The sequence below is a fragment of the Vidua macroura genome, chromosome 1 (genome assembly GCF_024509145.1).
Source record: "Vidua macroura isolate BioBank_ID:100142 chromosome 1, ASM2450914v1, whole genome shotgun sequence".
NCBI classification, from domain to species: domain Eukaryota; kingdom Metazoa; phylum Chordata; class Aves; order Passeriformes; family Viduidae; genus Vidua; species Vidua macroura.
Genome location: NC_071571.1, coordinates 5,424,198 through 5,439,995, shown reverse-complemented (window position 1 = coordinate 5,439,995; position 15,798 = coordinate 5,424,198). Strand labels below are relative to the sequence as shown.

Sequence of the window (15,798 nt, the reverse complement as noted above, 5' to 3'; positions counted from 1 at the left end):
CATAGGAACAAAATCAGTAACAGCAGTACCTGAAAAAACTGGAAGCTGCCTAAAAATACAAAGGGCTTCCAAGCTTTATTTTGTCCTCTGGTTTGTGAAATGCTTGGAAAGGGGAATGAACTGTAGTAAGCAACCAGCCCAGCTCTGCTGTCAACAGCCTTTTGACAGAAGCTGTTTGCACCGCTGTGGCTTTGGTCCAGCCTGCACGTGATCCCTCATCAGGTGATGCTCACTTTGGGACAAAGTTCACCATTCTGCAAAGTGCCAGCACTGCACATGCTGCTCACACCTCCCTTCTGCTCTATTTTGGTCATCTTAAATGGAGTTTTGCTCTTCCTCAGCAGGAACAGAACTGCTGCTCTCCAGGAACGGTTGTGAAGGTGCCTCCTGCTCTTGTGCAGAGTGCTTGCACAAGGCTCAAGTCACCCAGAAGCCCTTAACATTAAGGGGCTTAAGTGATAAACAACAGACCTGTGAAGTCACAGCTCATGCAGAAGGCAAGATAGGGCAGATAAAACCTCTGGCTTAAATTAACTCAGCTACTGCTCTGCTCGTTTCAGATATTGTATATTCATTCTCAGGGTTATCTGAAAACACGCAATTTATAAAAATATGCTTTTTATCCCTCTTTGCCTTCCTGCTTAGATGTTTTCTGGGAGCCCTGCTCATGCCAACATTCTGATCCTTAATCTGGGAAAGAAGTATTTTTACTTTTTGTAGAAAGATAACAAGCAGAGCACTCATAGAAGAGGTCATGCTTTAGCAAAGGCAGAGGAGCAGGTTGGTGCTCACCTTACGATCATTGTAGAAAGGGTCGATGTCCTCCAAGGGCTCCCCAATGAGCTCTGGAGAAACAGTCCCATAGATATCAGGCAGCTTCTTGCAAGCTTGCAAGTCAAACTGAGGCTGAGGTTTCTCTTCCTCGCCCAGCTGCTCTCTGTATTCCTGCTTGGCATTCCTGGCGAGCTTCTCTGCGATTCGCTTCTCGATGGCAGCCAAGGACTCGGGCGTGAACCGGTGGAAGCTGTTAGTACCCGGTGGTAACAAGAAGTCAGCCATCTTTTCATCCTGCTTTGTCTTTACTGGTCTTTACTCCTAGTAGTGGAAACAGCTGAAGTAAAAGAAGTTATCAAAAGTTAGCAGTGTGAGGAAAAGAACAAAGCCAGCAGAATAAAAAAACCTCACCAAACTCAACCCCCAAGTATCTTGTTATATCTTATCAGGAAGCTCTTCATCTGTTTTTGTGTGGTTAATAGAACATCAAGGAAAACAAAAATGACTGAAATCGTAATTTCAATAAGAAATCACACATGATCAAATCTAAACAGACTTTATAGATAGACTGTGGAATATTCTTCAATTCTACAGTCATTTGGGATCCTAAGTCCAAACTAAGAAGTAACTTAGATTCACACAAGCTTAAATTTCATTGAAAGCCACAGAGATTCAGATTCCTAACTAATTTTTGAAAATGCAGCTCTGGGAGTGGATGAACAATGTTCCTAAGATGACTGCAAGGCAGATTGAAATCAGCCGATGTCTGGCCGCATGATGCAAAATCTAAAAATGCCCCAGCTGTTCTATTCCAAATTTAAAGAGTGAAGGGTCAAGTTTAGATTTTTAAATCCCATTAAAAAAATCTTCATAATCTCTGTCTTAGGCTTCTGTAATATAATTTTAATTTTCCTTTGGGATAGGAAATACCATCTTCAAGATATCTCCTCAGCACTTTTGAGCATTTTCTTTTCCTCCACACCCTGAAACCTGAAGGATGATAGAAGCTCAAATGTGCCTGGAAAAGCTCTGGGACCTCCATGAAAGCACACAAAGCTTCCAAGATGCTGAACAGCCACTGCTGCCAGTTTGTCATATCTGAAAACCAGGCTCCTTTCATCCAAGACCAATTTGAATATCCAGGAGTTGGACTCGATGATCCTTGTGCTTTCCAGCTCAAGACATTCTTTTACTCTATGATTCTAAGCCAAACCTGTAAAGTCTGAACATCTTGTCCTGATGGTACTTCAATGTTAACACTTCCAGTCTCTGCTTGAATAAAAACAAGTAAGAATTGTCCCATCTCTTCAATTTACATGAATAAAACCAAGCGTGAAAAGCACAGCCGAACAAAAAGCCTTCTTGTATCTGCACTAAACAACACGGATAACTGTGAAAATTAACGTAAAACTACAGTTTGAAAAAGGATGAAGCTTATCCCTGTTCTAGCAGCCTGCACAAATCCATCCACTGAAGCCGCATTTTGCAATTTAAAGTCACTTTAGAGGCATGTTTTTCCAGCGAGAGAAGCCCTCACTCCGCAACAATTAAAACTCATTTCACAGAAGAAACACAGACCTTGTATTTTTGCCACCACCAGGCCATTCATATGCAATCAGAATACACTCTGGTGACAAACAAAATAGTAGATTTTGAGGTGGGCTACCCTATTTCATTCAGCAATGCGTGCAGGATCCCTCTCTTTGTTCAGCCACAACGTTTGTTTTCTGCTTTCAGGTGGAATTTGTCTATTTACAATGGATAGTTCCAGATAGTTTGCGTCTATTAGGCTCTGTGATGACAGCATTTTTGTTAGCAAACAAGACTCTAACTGGACTCTGCATGACAAATAGCATATTTATTGACTCAATTTCTCTGAGTAAAGGAAGCTTTCAAATAACTACTGTCTCTCCTATTCTGACTTCATTTTAAAATGAATTCATTAAATTGTCATTGATCACAGTCTATCACACAGGAATGATTTACTGAAGCTTGTACATTATGCTCTGAATTACAGCTGGTTTGAACAAGCAGGGCTAACATGAATTATCCTTCCTGGAGTTTGGGGCATTCTTCTTTTGTTAGATTTATTCTCCTTTTACCTTTCCCCTCTCCCCTCCATGTCATTTTTTTTATCCCCTTCCTCCTGAAAAACAGGAAATTAGAAGCTTTCCCACAAGTCAAGTTTCCTACGCCCAACGCTTTGTGACTCAGCAAATAGAATTTCACTTTCACTACAAATGACATCAATACAGGTGGTCAGAGAATTCTCTGAGATTTTTTTTTGTCCTTTCCATTTTTGTTGCTCCAGAATAAAAACTGCCTCAGTGCTGAAGGGGGACAACAAAAGCCAGTGGCTGATCAGGACTGCTGGAAGGGCAGAGAGGAGGTCTCTAAACTGGAGATGAGAACATTGTTAGGTTGAGGTCCAGATGATCATGAGCTCTGTCAAGGCAGTGAATGGGGAATGACTGTTTGCTTTTTCTAATAATATGAGAACAAAGAAACTTCGAATGAAGTCACAGAGCAGAGGCAAAAGGTCCATAAATGATTTGAAACACAAGTTGCTGCCCCTGACTCAGGAACCTGGGTGCAAGCAAGGAAAGCTACTTATGCTTGTCCTGTGTTAAGACTCTTCCCAGTCTAAAGAAACCTAAATGTGTGCTTTGTCCACACAGTCTCAGACTTCCTTAAAGACTTCCAAGAGAAGTCATTCTGGCAACAGAATTACTCAATTTTTTTCCTCAAAAGAGAAACAAACAGATAGGGGATGGTGAGGGAGATAAAATAGCCCAAAAAACCTAATTGGCATTAGAAGTTTTAACTATTTTTTTCTAAAGGCAATTATTTTTGCTTAAAGCTCTCTCTCATTAGAAAATTGAATCAAATTCAAACTGGTCAAAGCCAGATCTTTTCAGTTTTATCTACAATTTCCAGAAAGGTAGCTGCCTAGAAAGAGCTGGAAAATCCTACACAAACTTCATTAGAGTTTTTGCTAGTCGTCTATTTAATTTTTGTTTCTAAAAAAAGTACATTTCAGCATCTTTACAATTGAAAATTTGTGACATGTTTTGTCTTCATATTGTATATAAGCTAAACTTCCACATTTTAATATATATATATATTTAGCACAATTCTTTTTCAATTTCATATGCTTTCAGGAAATGGACAAGATAATTTCATGGGTCCTTTCTATGTCTAATTTCTTTTAATCTGTGAATTGCAAACATTTCTACAAATAGCCAGGGTTAGCCCACATGTTTCTTGAAAGGGTAAGAAAGCACCACAAGTTAAAAAGGGAAATCATCAATGACTGAATCAAAGAGCTGGAATGCCATTTCTTAAGAGATAATAGCTGTTGTGACTCACGTGTTTACAATATGAGCCTGGATTTTTCCATTCCTCACAGGCATATTTTTGAAGTACAAGGCTTCAAACACATTGGTTCTGTGATATCACCACGCACAGAATGAAAATTTCCCTCTTGCTTGGTCAGTTAGCATCGCTTGTTGCTGATAAAATGGTTGTGTAAACAAAATGTGCATATGAAAATAAAGCCCCAAGAAGAATTCTTTCTTTGGTGTGGCAAGAAGTGAGAGCAAACAAATTAGGCATTGCTAGCACTTGTATTTATTCAGAAAGATAAATACTGTTTTCCATTGCAGTTTTAACCTTACTGTCATGGGCTTCAGGCACTCCAAAATGGCTTTCAGGTTCTCAGAACATCACCTGCATGCCCTGCAAGGCCCTCTGTTGTATCAGGGACTCATGAGCTTATATTTCAGGCCCTTGGCAATGGTAATAAAGGAACCAAACTGGAAGATCAAGGCTGTGAAAGTGTCACAGGCTAAAGGCATCAGACATGCTTATCTTGAGCCAGACTGTCCTCATCTGCTGATTTCTGCGATGCCACTCAGGAAGCGACTGCAGACCACGGGCTGGGGAGAGGGATGTTTGCACTGCAGTTCTGCTTGTCCAAACTCTTACAAAATACTAATCCCAGAGCCCTAAATTCTCCTTTTGTTGAAGAAATGTTTGTGATTAAATAAAGATTTTGTGTTCCTAACTGCTGTGGTAACAAGAACAGTCATGTGGATGGGGTTTTTTTTCAATGTCTGAGACTACATGGAGCACAGTCATCTTTTCCCCCCACACACTCTTTTTCCGTGTAATCTCGTTGGCATTTTTCTTTGACCTGCAGAGCACAGCAAAACATGAGAATTGTAGGCTAGGGAAATAAAGAACAGAGCAATGACACATCTAATTTAATGTCACTGGTCTAGATTAATAAATTCATATGCATAAATTTACACATGAACACAAACACCTAATAAGATTTAAAAAGAGTACAAGTTGATATGGGATCCCATGGAAATTTTATTCCAGCCATGAAGTAATGGCTTCATGGAGTACTATTTTTAACTCAGATCAAATAAAGACTTTTTGTAAAAATATGAAGAAGCTAAAGGAGTCTAGGTAACTGAGACACACTTCATAATTTTTGTTTGTTTTGACAACAAACAAATAAACAAATAAATAAACCTTTTGATACTTAATCCACTTATTCTTATACAGTTCACATTCTACAGTGAGGAGGTGTCATGGGAAATTCTCTTTTAACTGAAAAATTTCAGTTGCTGTTAGAACACACTTTGAGGGTCTGTGTGCTCACATTAAGACAGTCCTCAAAAATTTACACAGCGCACTCATTACTTCTGCTTAAGCTGATATTTGGTTTGTTTCTTTTTTCTCCAACAGGCATAATTTTTTCAAGACCACAAACAATGCTTGTTTTTGCAGCACATGTTCTTAACACATATAATCAGCCACGTCTCCAGCTGCCATAAATCAGCACAGCTCTGCCCAAGGAAGTCACACCTGGGGAACTGATCTCTCAGGACCCAGAATATTTGGCTAGAAATGTTTCCTTTAAAAAGAGCACCTTCACACCAGAGCATGAACACCAGATAGTGTGTAATTGAGGTATTAAACTAATGGCCTAGAAGGTAACCAAGCTTGCAGGGAACTGGAAAACTCTGAGCTTTTTGCACCCTGTGAAGGTAATCTGCAAATGCTTGTTCATCCAGAAACATCTTGCTGGGTGAGCTCCAAGGTGGAGGTGCAAAAAGGGCTGCTGGAGAATCCAGTGCTTGGTGGGGACCAGGCAGGCTCCCATGGCTGGTCTGCAGGGGAAAACCATGGTATTCCACAAAAATCTGATAGAAATGGCTGAAATGCTTCGCTCTTGGAGCTCTCCTAGGCAAAGCCCAATTTTGAAACCTGTCCAAGCCGACACAGGAGGAGATGTGAGGCAGAGTTCCTCTTGCTGCCCGTGTCACAAGGCCAGCCTGCAGGTTGATATGACATTGCATAACACATTTCCCAAAACAAGACCTCTTGCTCACCATGGATGCTGACCAGGGGCAGAAATAAATATGTAAGAGAACTCATTGCATTCAGATTGTTGGGAAATAGCAAACCAAAACAGCACAAGATGTCCAAAACAAAACTTCAGAGTCTCCGACCCACAGGACTTTTGTCACGACCAGCTCTGCCTACGCAGAATCTTCTTTTAAATCCAGTTTAATGGGTTTTGCTGGCTGCTCACTCATCAGAATCATGGCATTCTGACATTGCCAATGACTTACTGAAAAAATAGAGTCCTCAGAAAGCCAACATGTGCTAAAGGAAATGAATTCAGAATATTTCATCCTGATATTGAAAGGGTATTTGGGGATCATAAATTTTTTTGCCAAGAATTAAATGCTGGCACTAAGTCTTCTCTTATGATAAAATAAATATTTTTAGTTAGCTAAAAATATTCTGCTTTCTTTGCAGGTGTCTTTATTTCAAATTACTCTGCAACCAAATGACATAAATAAGCAAGAGGGAAACAGCACATTATAGTTACCAATGCAGATCTCTATATTTTGCTGAGAATTGTAATTCTTTGCACCCAATAGGTTTTCATGTCTATTTTAATTAACTAGAAATTGGCCTCAGAGTTATTTTACTATAAACTACACAGCCTTCAGATCCAGGGAAAGATTTCTCTGCTACTCTGAACCAACAGAGCTTGGAAAGAGCTACCAAGAAAGAGGGATGTTTTCAGCTCAGGATGCAGTGACTGGCTTTTGAACAAGAAATAAGAAATCTGCAGGAAAACTCCATGTTGTGCCAAACATAATACACAGTGCTCACACCACTAGGTGCTTTGAATGCTCACATGAATAAAATATATCTAATCTGGTCCATTTTATTCACAGAGTGTTTTGTAAAGACATAAAGACGGATAAAGGAAGCTGTAAAACAGCTATTAAAATATATTCTGGTGCCATTATGGGATGGCTATGCCAGAGAAAGAAGGCAGCTTTAGGCTAGACAGCAAAATCTTGGCTGCATGCTTCTAGGGAAGAAGGAGCCACGTCTGGAAAGCTGTCTGATGTATTACCACAGTTATAGGTAAGGCTTTCCTGATCCCCTCCCATCTGAGTTATGGAGACACATTTCATCAGCAGAAAACAAACAGACTCATAAAAGCCAATCATCCGAACTGACATGTTTACATTAAGAGAGATGGATGAAACTCTGTAAGCAAAGCCAGGGCCTCTTTCACAATGGTAGCACTGAATTAAGAGACAAACATGACATAACAACTAAACTTCATTTTTAATAGTGAATAAAGCGATTTAGGTTTTCCTTCTTTCAAGGGACAGCAAAAAAAAAAAAAAAAAAAGAGGCTGAGGTGAAGGGTCAAGAAAAAATAGGATGTGAAAGGCGGGGGTTGAGAGACTCAAACCATACAAAGTTAAGCTGTGGGAGGTGGCAGGTCCCCCTCCTGCATCTGGCTGATATGAGGTGAAACAGTAGATCCTGCCAGTCTGCAACAGCACTTTGCTCCAAAATCACTTCCTTCACTAAACTCCACCCTCTCCATACACCTCCAACATAGCCAGCTTCCCATCCTTCTCTACCTCTATCCTTTTCCTATGCCTTAGCCAAGAAAATTCTCTCTTCCTCCCACCTACTTTATTCCAGGCAAACATAACCTTTTCACAAACCTGTCCTTGCCCACAGCAATAACTCTCAAGTGACATTCACACCAGTTTTGTGAGATTTTGTCACTACTACTTTATTCTCCTCTTTGTTTCATGCAAAGCATCTCTATCTATGATGGTGGGCGACTCTGGACAAGGATGCAGGGTCTCTGTCTGTGTTTTTTGGATAATTTTTGGTGTTAATGGAGCCCCAGCTACTGGCAAACATTTTCACTGCTTTGGCAACAAAATACAAAAGAGAAAAAAATAAAAAGGCACAGATTTAGAAGTGCACTGGCAAAATTATCTTTTCAGGTAATGGTGATGGAGACTCAGGAAGGATAACGGAATCTATCAGGGAGTTGGTGCTTGCTGGAATATATTGAAGATTTGATTCATTATTCAGTGTACTGTAAATTTGACAATACTATTTGGATAAAGCTGGTGGTTCTTTTACTCTGATGGAAGAGATTTCGACCCCCTTCCCCCCCCCCCCGAGAGACAGAGAGGGATTATTGCTGTCCAGAGAGGAGGGATATTCTGCCTGTTTGCGATTGAAAACCGCCTGGGTTTGTTTGCCAAGTTTAGGAATCAGAGTTAAGAGCTTACATGGGTTCTGGGGGTGCAATCCTCAGCTCATGTCAGTCAAGGGGAATATTTTGTGTGACTGCAACAGGCAGTGGGTCAGACCCCTGGCGTTGGAGAGACTGAGTTATTTGTCTTCTGCTGTTCCTTTCAAAGAAGTTTACTTCAGCCACTTTTCCATGGAAAAGATGCAATGGATGCTGGTGCTGACTGACAGTGATTTGATTTGAATTACATAATGTTCTAAACCATTATGTAAATTAGTCTGACAGAAACATGGAGGCAGAGCAGCCAGGGATTTTTCATTGTTATTTTTTTTTTGATATCTAGTGGCCTTTTAATGTTATCACCAAGATTGCCGCCTTCCAGCTACTACATTTTGCTGGTAGGTTAGCTGAATTAAACTTTATTTCTCCTGACACTAACTAAAACCCAAAGTGCATCTGAGCAAATGATGAGGAGCATTTAAAGAGTGTGTGGATTTTTAAAGCATTTAAAGAACGTGGATGATTTTAGAGGTATATGAGTGAGTCACATTACCAGGAGTGGTTTTGGCCACGTCCCACTGATGTCAATGAGACTCCTGCTTCTGAGAGCCCCATGGCAAGCCCAAGCATCCCTCCCATTCTCCCCTGTACAATTTCCTCATCTTTTCACATGGGAGGATTTTTCAGAGTAAATAACTCATTGCACAAACAATTATATTCCAAAAGTCATGACATTTTCTGTTAATTAGCAATAATATAATCACCCAAATAAAACTGCTGGGGACATTGCATTTACTAACAGGCTACATCCAAACATGCATTTATGTGTCACCGGTGCATGCTCGAGTGGTTGGTAATTCTCAAATGGGCCTGAGGCACAATGCACTGGAAGGATACAATAGAGGCCCAGTATTGCAAATCCTGCTGTGACTCCTTGCTTAATTTAGCTTATGGGACCAAACAGTCAATGAGCAAACCAGAAAATAATACATCAAGTGGCCTGTGAAAGGGAAATATCTGATAATGGTATCAATGCACGGTGTTTTATAAATGGAAAATGCACTAGCTCCATATTTTGGGAACTTGCTTGCACTTCCTGTAAGGAAAAAAACCAAAAGAACCCGAAGAATATTATTCCTAAAAATAACTTTTTCATTACTTAGCTCGCCCAGAAAGCCAACCATGTCCCGGGCTGCACCATGAGAAGTGTGACCAGCAAGTGGAAAAAGGTGCTCAGCTCTGGTGAGACCCTGCCTGGAATGCTGCAGCTACATCTGGGACCCCCAACACAGGAAAAACTTGGAAGACAGGCTGGAAGAGAAGAGAAGAGAAGAGAAGAGAAGAGAAGAGAAGAGAAGAGAAGAGAAGAGAAGAGAAGAGAAGAGAAGAGAAGAGAAGAGAAGAGAAGAGAAGAGAAGAGAAGAGAAGAGAAGAGAAGAGAAGAGAAGAGAAGAGAAGAGAAGAGAAGAGAAGAGAAGAGAAGAGAAGAGAAGAGAAGAGAAGAGAAGAGAAGAGAAGAGAAGAGAAGAGAAGAGAAGAGAAGAGAAGAGAAGAGAGAGAAGAGAGAAGAGAGGAGAGAGAAGAGAGGAGAGAGGAGAGAGGAGAGAGGAGAGAGGAGAGAGGAGAGAGGAGAGAGGAGAGAAAAGGCTCCAGGGAGAACTGACAGAACTTCCCAGTGCCTAAAGCAGCTCCAAGAGAGCTGGAGAGCGGCTTTAGACAAGCACATGAGAGATAGAACAAGGAGGATTGGATGTAAAGTGAAAATGAGTAGGTTTAGATTTGATATTAGGAAGAAATTCTTCCCTGTGAGGGTGGGGAGGCCCTGGCACAGGTCGCCCAGAGAAGCTGTGGACACCCCATCCCTGGAAGTGTTCAAGGCCAGGTTGGACAGATTTTGAACAACCTGGTTTAGTGGAAGATGTCATGGCCCATGGCAGGTTGGAAAAAAAATCATCCTTAAGGTCCCTTCCAAATCAAGCCTGTGATCTTCTGTGATATGATTGTGTGATTACTAATAGCAGTGATAAACAGCAATTCCACTGAGAGATCATCCAATATTTGACCTAACCTCTTCCTATATACATATAAATACTGGGGTTAAGAGTCCCCAGATGACATTACGTCTACGAGTTATAACATCACCTACCCTGACAGGGTCCTAAAATGATGCAGAATGTACTGCTTGAACATTCAGATTTTCGTTTTGCTTTTTCAAGACAATTTCAACTAAAAATACAAATTTGACAAGTCAATGGAAGATTTTGATCAGATCTGTTAATTTTTAATCTGCCATGTATGAGTCTAATGATTCAAGTACTGCCTGCTCCTCTCTACATCCACCTGCATCTTTATCCATCCTAAAGCGTAGTTCCTAAACTTAGACAGGGCAAATAATGTATTCTAGATATTTTGGACTAAAAATATATATATATATATATATATATATATATATATATATATTGGACATGCAACTCTTGTAAAATAGCCTCATATTCTCAGAATAGAATGAATCAACTAAAATTTAGCTTCTCTGATGGATTGGAATAGATTAGCCAAACCAAAGAAGCGCAGGATGTTACACATTCAGGGAGAAATAGGCACTGCAAGGGCATGAGTCATTTCTCCTGTTTTCAGTGTCTACTTCAGAGAGACAAACTATGCTTTAGACCCTAGCAAAGCTTCTGATGATTCCATTTGTTTATTGTGATGCCAAAATTCTGGTGTTGATATGTGCCTGTAGGTACCTGTGGACGCTGTGTCTACATTTGCCTCTTTGCTTTTCTCTGACAGAACAGGGGCGTCTGGACTGAGAGATGTCCCCCCCACCCAAAATTCAGACCATTGTGGAATATGATGCAAGGTGTGTGAGGGGTGTTAGTTTTTCTTCTGCCTTGACTCTTTTCAAAAACAGAGACCAGCCACCTCCAACCACATGATGGCAGAGGAATGGACCAAGGGACTGTTCCATTCCAATGCATGGCAAACCCCAACACTTCTACAACAGCTTTCCAGGGCACACAATTACTTTGAAACATAATATAGATCTTCAGTTCTAACAAATGGGATACATTTAATTAGTCAATGACCACCACACTGTTCCCAGAAACGGGGTCACGCAGGTTGTCCTGATACTCTCAGACTCACTACAGACTCACAAATCTAGAAAACATTTAATGCCTTACATTTTGTTTCTACAAATTGAAGGGGTGTTTGAGGTCTGGACTGTGCAATTACATGGGCAGAAGTGGTTTTGAGGCAATATTTTTAAAAGTAGAGTGAAATGTGGGCTAGTGGCACCCATGACTCCTGGGGGATCACAGCAAAACAATCCAAAAGAGCTGAAAGTGCACATCTGTCCTAGCTCACAGCCACTTTCCTATTCTAGTCTTGGGCTTGTCTTGCAGAATGTAGCAAAGCATACAATGATTTTAAAAGCAGAACAAGTGGCATGGCACTGTTCCTCTCTCCCCACATGTTTAGCCTGGTTCCAAAATACTCTTCCCTGTCTCTACTTTCCTTCCAAAATTATTCCCAAAGCTTCTAACTCCAGAAGAGCTTAGACCCCAGCTCTCTCTAGCCCATCTCTACTATCAGACAAAGAAGAGAGAAATGAAGTGGAGGAAAGAAAAAAATCAAATTTGGATGGCATTTCACAGATTCCCCTTGTCCCTGTCTCCAGCATATATTTCACACCCCCCAAGAGCCTATTAGCCATCTTTTTTGTATCAGACTGCTTAATAGCCATCTAGGGTGGGTTAATCCAGTCTGAGGAGGATGGAGTTAGAGAGCAGCTTGGTGGGCACCTGGCAGCCAGAAAAGGTTAATCCACACCATCCTTTATGGAAATTGTGCTGTCCCTTTTCTCCAAGTCACTGAGCTGCAAAGAAGTTGAAGGATGTCCTGCAAGACACGGTCACAGCAGAGCAGATTGGTGGTTTGCACAGCAGCCTTGGGCTTCAGCATGACTTAGAATCACAGAATCATTTAGGCTGGAAAAGACCCCTAAGGTCTTCAAGTCTGACTTCTGCCTCACCTTTTTGTCCCCTGAGGGGATGTTGCTGGCAAAGGGAGCTGTGTAAAACACCATCACAAAACTCCCAGGAGAGCCTGCAAGCCAGCCCTGAGGCCCAAGCAAGAAGAACATCAAGCCTGGAAGATCAGACCATTAAAAGCATTACTGATCCTCTCAATTCTTACAATTTATGATTCTCCCAGATGAATCAAAATTAAATTGAATACTCATAATAACAAAGTAATGGGAAATCCCAGTTCACATGCTTCACATTTAGCCTCACAGTGGCTGAAAAATAGTTTTGCTGATTTATCTTGTCTCCTTTCTCCTTACCATACCCAAAGCACATCTCAGTGCCTGGCCTGCTGTATCTGTTATTTAGGTATTGCCTGGATAACACAGACATCACTGCCTCTGTTTGACCCAATGCACACAGAATGATCCCAGATCTCATGGTTTCAATGTGCTCTGCTTCTGGTGGCTCAGAAGGAGAGCAGAAACACAGGCCCTGCTCTTCCAGACTTTCTGACACGACTGGTGATGCCATCAGCACCAACCAGCTGAAATCTCACATTTAATCTCACACAATCCGGGTTCATCTTCACAAAACTGCCTCCAAACCCAGGGCCAGGGCTGTTCACCCCACCAACCCTGCTTGTTCTCACACCCCCATCTTAATTTGGAGGTCCTGGCTTAAACTGGCTTTGCTACAAACAAAATAGAAAAGTTTTACCGTGCATGTCTGAAAATAGAATTGCAATCATCTATGCTTCCGTTACTTTAAAACTAAATTTATCAAGAGATTATTCTTCCATGAGGTTTAGCACATAAGATGTCTTATGTTTTAAAGTTCAGTTATTTCACAGTTATTTATGAGCAGAAAATTTTATGGATTAATTTTATAAAGAAGCACAATGAGTTTGCAGATCAGAACTCCTTTTGGTGTAAATGGTCCCAATAACTGCAGTCCATCAAGACAGTTTTCAGCTATTTTTTGTAATACTGTTTGTTGTGTTCACAGATAATGTGCAGCAGAGCACTAATAAGGTGAAATATAAAAGGTTATAGTTCAATGTCAGAAAAATCTTCTAAGTAACAGTTAAAAGCCTGATGACGGAATAAGGATGGGGAAAAAACCCATATAATGCTCTGGGGGTTTTTATTTGTTTAGTTTCTGCATTAGACAGTTCTTTGAGTGCAATTGATTTTGTAGTTTCCTCTGGAGTTTCCAATTAATCATCCTCCCTCTTTGTGAGGATGTTTTACACAAAAACAGGAGACAGGAAAACATTTCAAAATAGGGAAATGTGCTTATGAAACCACAGCACTGGTATGGATATGCAGAAGGGCAGGTTCTGTATGAAACCACCCTATGGAGGGGAAGGGGGAGCAGCATTGCCTGTAGTGTGGAACAGCTGACTGCAAATTTTCCTATTGAAACTGTATTTCAATGGGAAAATGCTTTTCCAATAGAGAAGCGTTTAAGTAAAGAGCATCTACTTTGAGTTACAAATTTCTTTCTGCAACAAAGAAGCCTCCAGACTGAAAAGGGAACAGATTTATCAGAGAAAATCACCATTTTTCATAGGGAGGAAAAAACCACTTTCTCTCCAAGAATGATGGGAAACAGGCCAGAAATCACCCTAATCACATCCCTTTGCTGGTTCTCCCACTAGCTTGACATTCCTGTGATTGTGTTTTTAAAATATATGAAAAAGTTGGGAATTTTATATGGACACCTTAATCCGAACATAAAAATCAATTTTAAAATTACTTGCTTTTGACAAAACATATTATATCTCTTTAAATCACAAAGGGGGAAAAAAAATAACAGTACCTATTCAAAGCCAGGAAAATATGCTTTCTAGAAGTCACCATTACAGCCTCATCCAAACACAAAACTTTTGATTGAGGACAAGGATCTTTTGGAGCTTTGAATGAGTAACAACAGAATTATTACAAAAATAAATAAAAGATGAGCAAGCTGCCACTTAAGCTATGGATTTCCCACTGCAACAGCTTCAAAACTTTCTTGAAACACAACAAATTAATAAAAAAAAAAGGGGGAGGCAGACGATACGGCTCTGTCTAACTGATAGCATGAAAACATCAAGCACTTTGATTCAGATGAATAAATAATGACGGCGTGTTATCCAGGAAACAGCGCAATGCCAAGTCTGTTTGATCTCAGACCAACTGTTGGGTAAAAGTATTCTGAAATGCTCTCCTGGGCACATGGGCCAGCTGCATCTCAGCTCTGGGACTTGGATTATTTAAATGGGGGTCTTATTAAGAGAAGGAATTTTGTCCTAGAAGAAATTCTATACCATGTCACCTTCCTGAGGGGAAACTCCAGCGTTACTCTGCTTATCCAGGAGGCTGGGGCTGTAAGAGTGGGGATTCCAAGCATCCTCTCTTATTGCTCTCCTGCATCCTAAATTGAGATGGAAGCAATGGGAAAAGAAGAAATGAGGGAGGCTTGTGAGTCTTGTCTCTTGCATTTCAGGGCTGCCCCAGAAAGGCCTGGAAATCATCTTCCCTGCAGGTTCCAAAGCCCACATCAAGGGCTGCAAAGCCCCAGGAGCATCTCCTCTCCCTCATCACTGCACAGCAAGGAGCACTGGCCTCATTACATGGCTGGGAGCACATGCCAGCCTGACTTAGGTGAACAGGGGTGCTGAACATTCAGTGCCATGGCACAGGGGGTGGAGAACAGGACTGGAGAGGGACATACTTCCTTCAGAACTTCTCCAGCCTTCTCCTAAGTTGTCCATGTGGCTGAGACAGCATGTGGTAAAAGGAAATGTTGTGGATGAACCAGCTAGAAACTCTGCCCTGACTCCAGCTGCCCTATAATCTCCTCTGTTTCAAACTGTGCTTCCAAGCCTCAGTGCAACCCCTAAATGCCTGAGAGATTATTTAATTGCAGTCCACTTCAGACAGCAGAAAGTGGTGCCTTCTCCTCGGTCAGTCTGACACAACTCGCCTTCTCTCTAAGGGAGAGTCCATCATCTCTCAGATTAGCCCCAAAATTCCATACTCAGCTCTTTTACAGGAAAAGTTATCTCCCTGTCCTTTCCAAAACACCTAAAAACCCTCTAAGTTTACAAACATGCACTGCTCGGGCAGGTGCTCCTGGATTTGTTCACCTTTTTTCAGTATAGTCACTCCCTCCATGAAACACTCCACTCGACACATGGTTCCTTCCCTAATAAACAGAACTTTGGGACCCTGAGAGCTCAGCTGAGAAAAAAAATCCCAAGCACTGAAGCAGGAAGTGCAAAGACATGTGAAAAATGCTCCAAAGCTTCAGCTTCCAATAAACATATGAACTATAGCAACTGCCAAGAATTATGACTGCATGACATTACAACCAGCTCCTTGCTCTTATTAAAAAGTAAGC

The 15,798-nt window shown here is 41.1% G+C and overlaps 1 protein-coding gene across 1 annotated transcript in view; it reads right to left on the bottom strand.

The window, feature by feature from the left end:
• Nucleotides 1-15,798, bottom strand: part of LOC128805975 (sodium channel protein type 5 subunit alpha-like) — a 207,134-nt gene that overhangs the window by 168,495 nt on the left and 22,841 nt on the right. The window contains exon 2 of the mRNA XM_053975044.1: nt 793-1,111. Coding sequence (XP_053831019.1) covers nt 793-1,059 — 267 coding nt within the window. The 5' untranslated portion in view covers nt 1,060-1,111. The remainder of the gene's footprint in view (nt 1-792; nt 1,112-15,798) is intronic.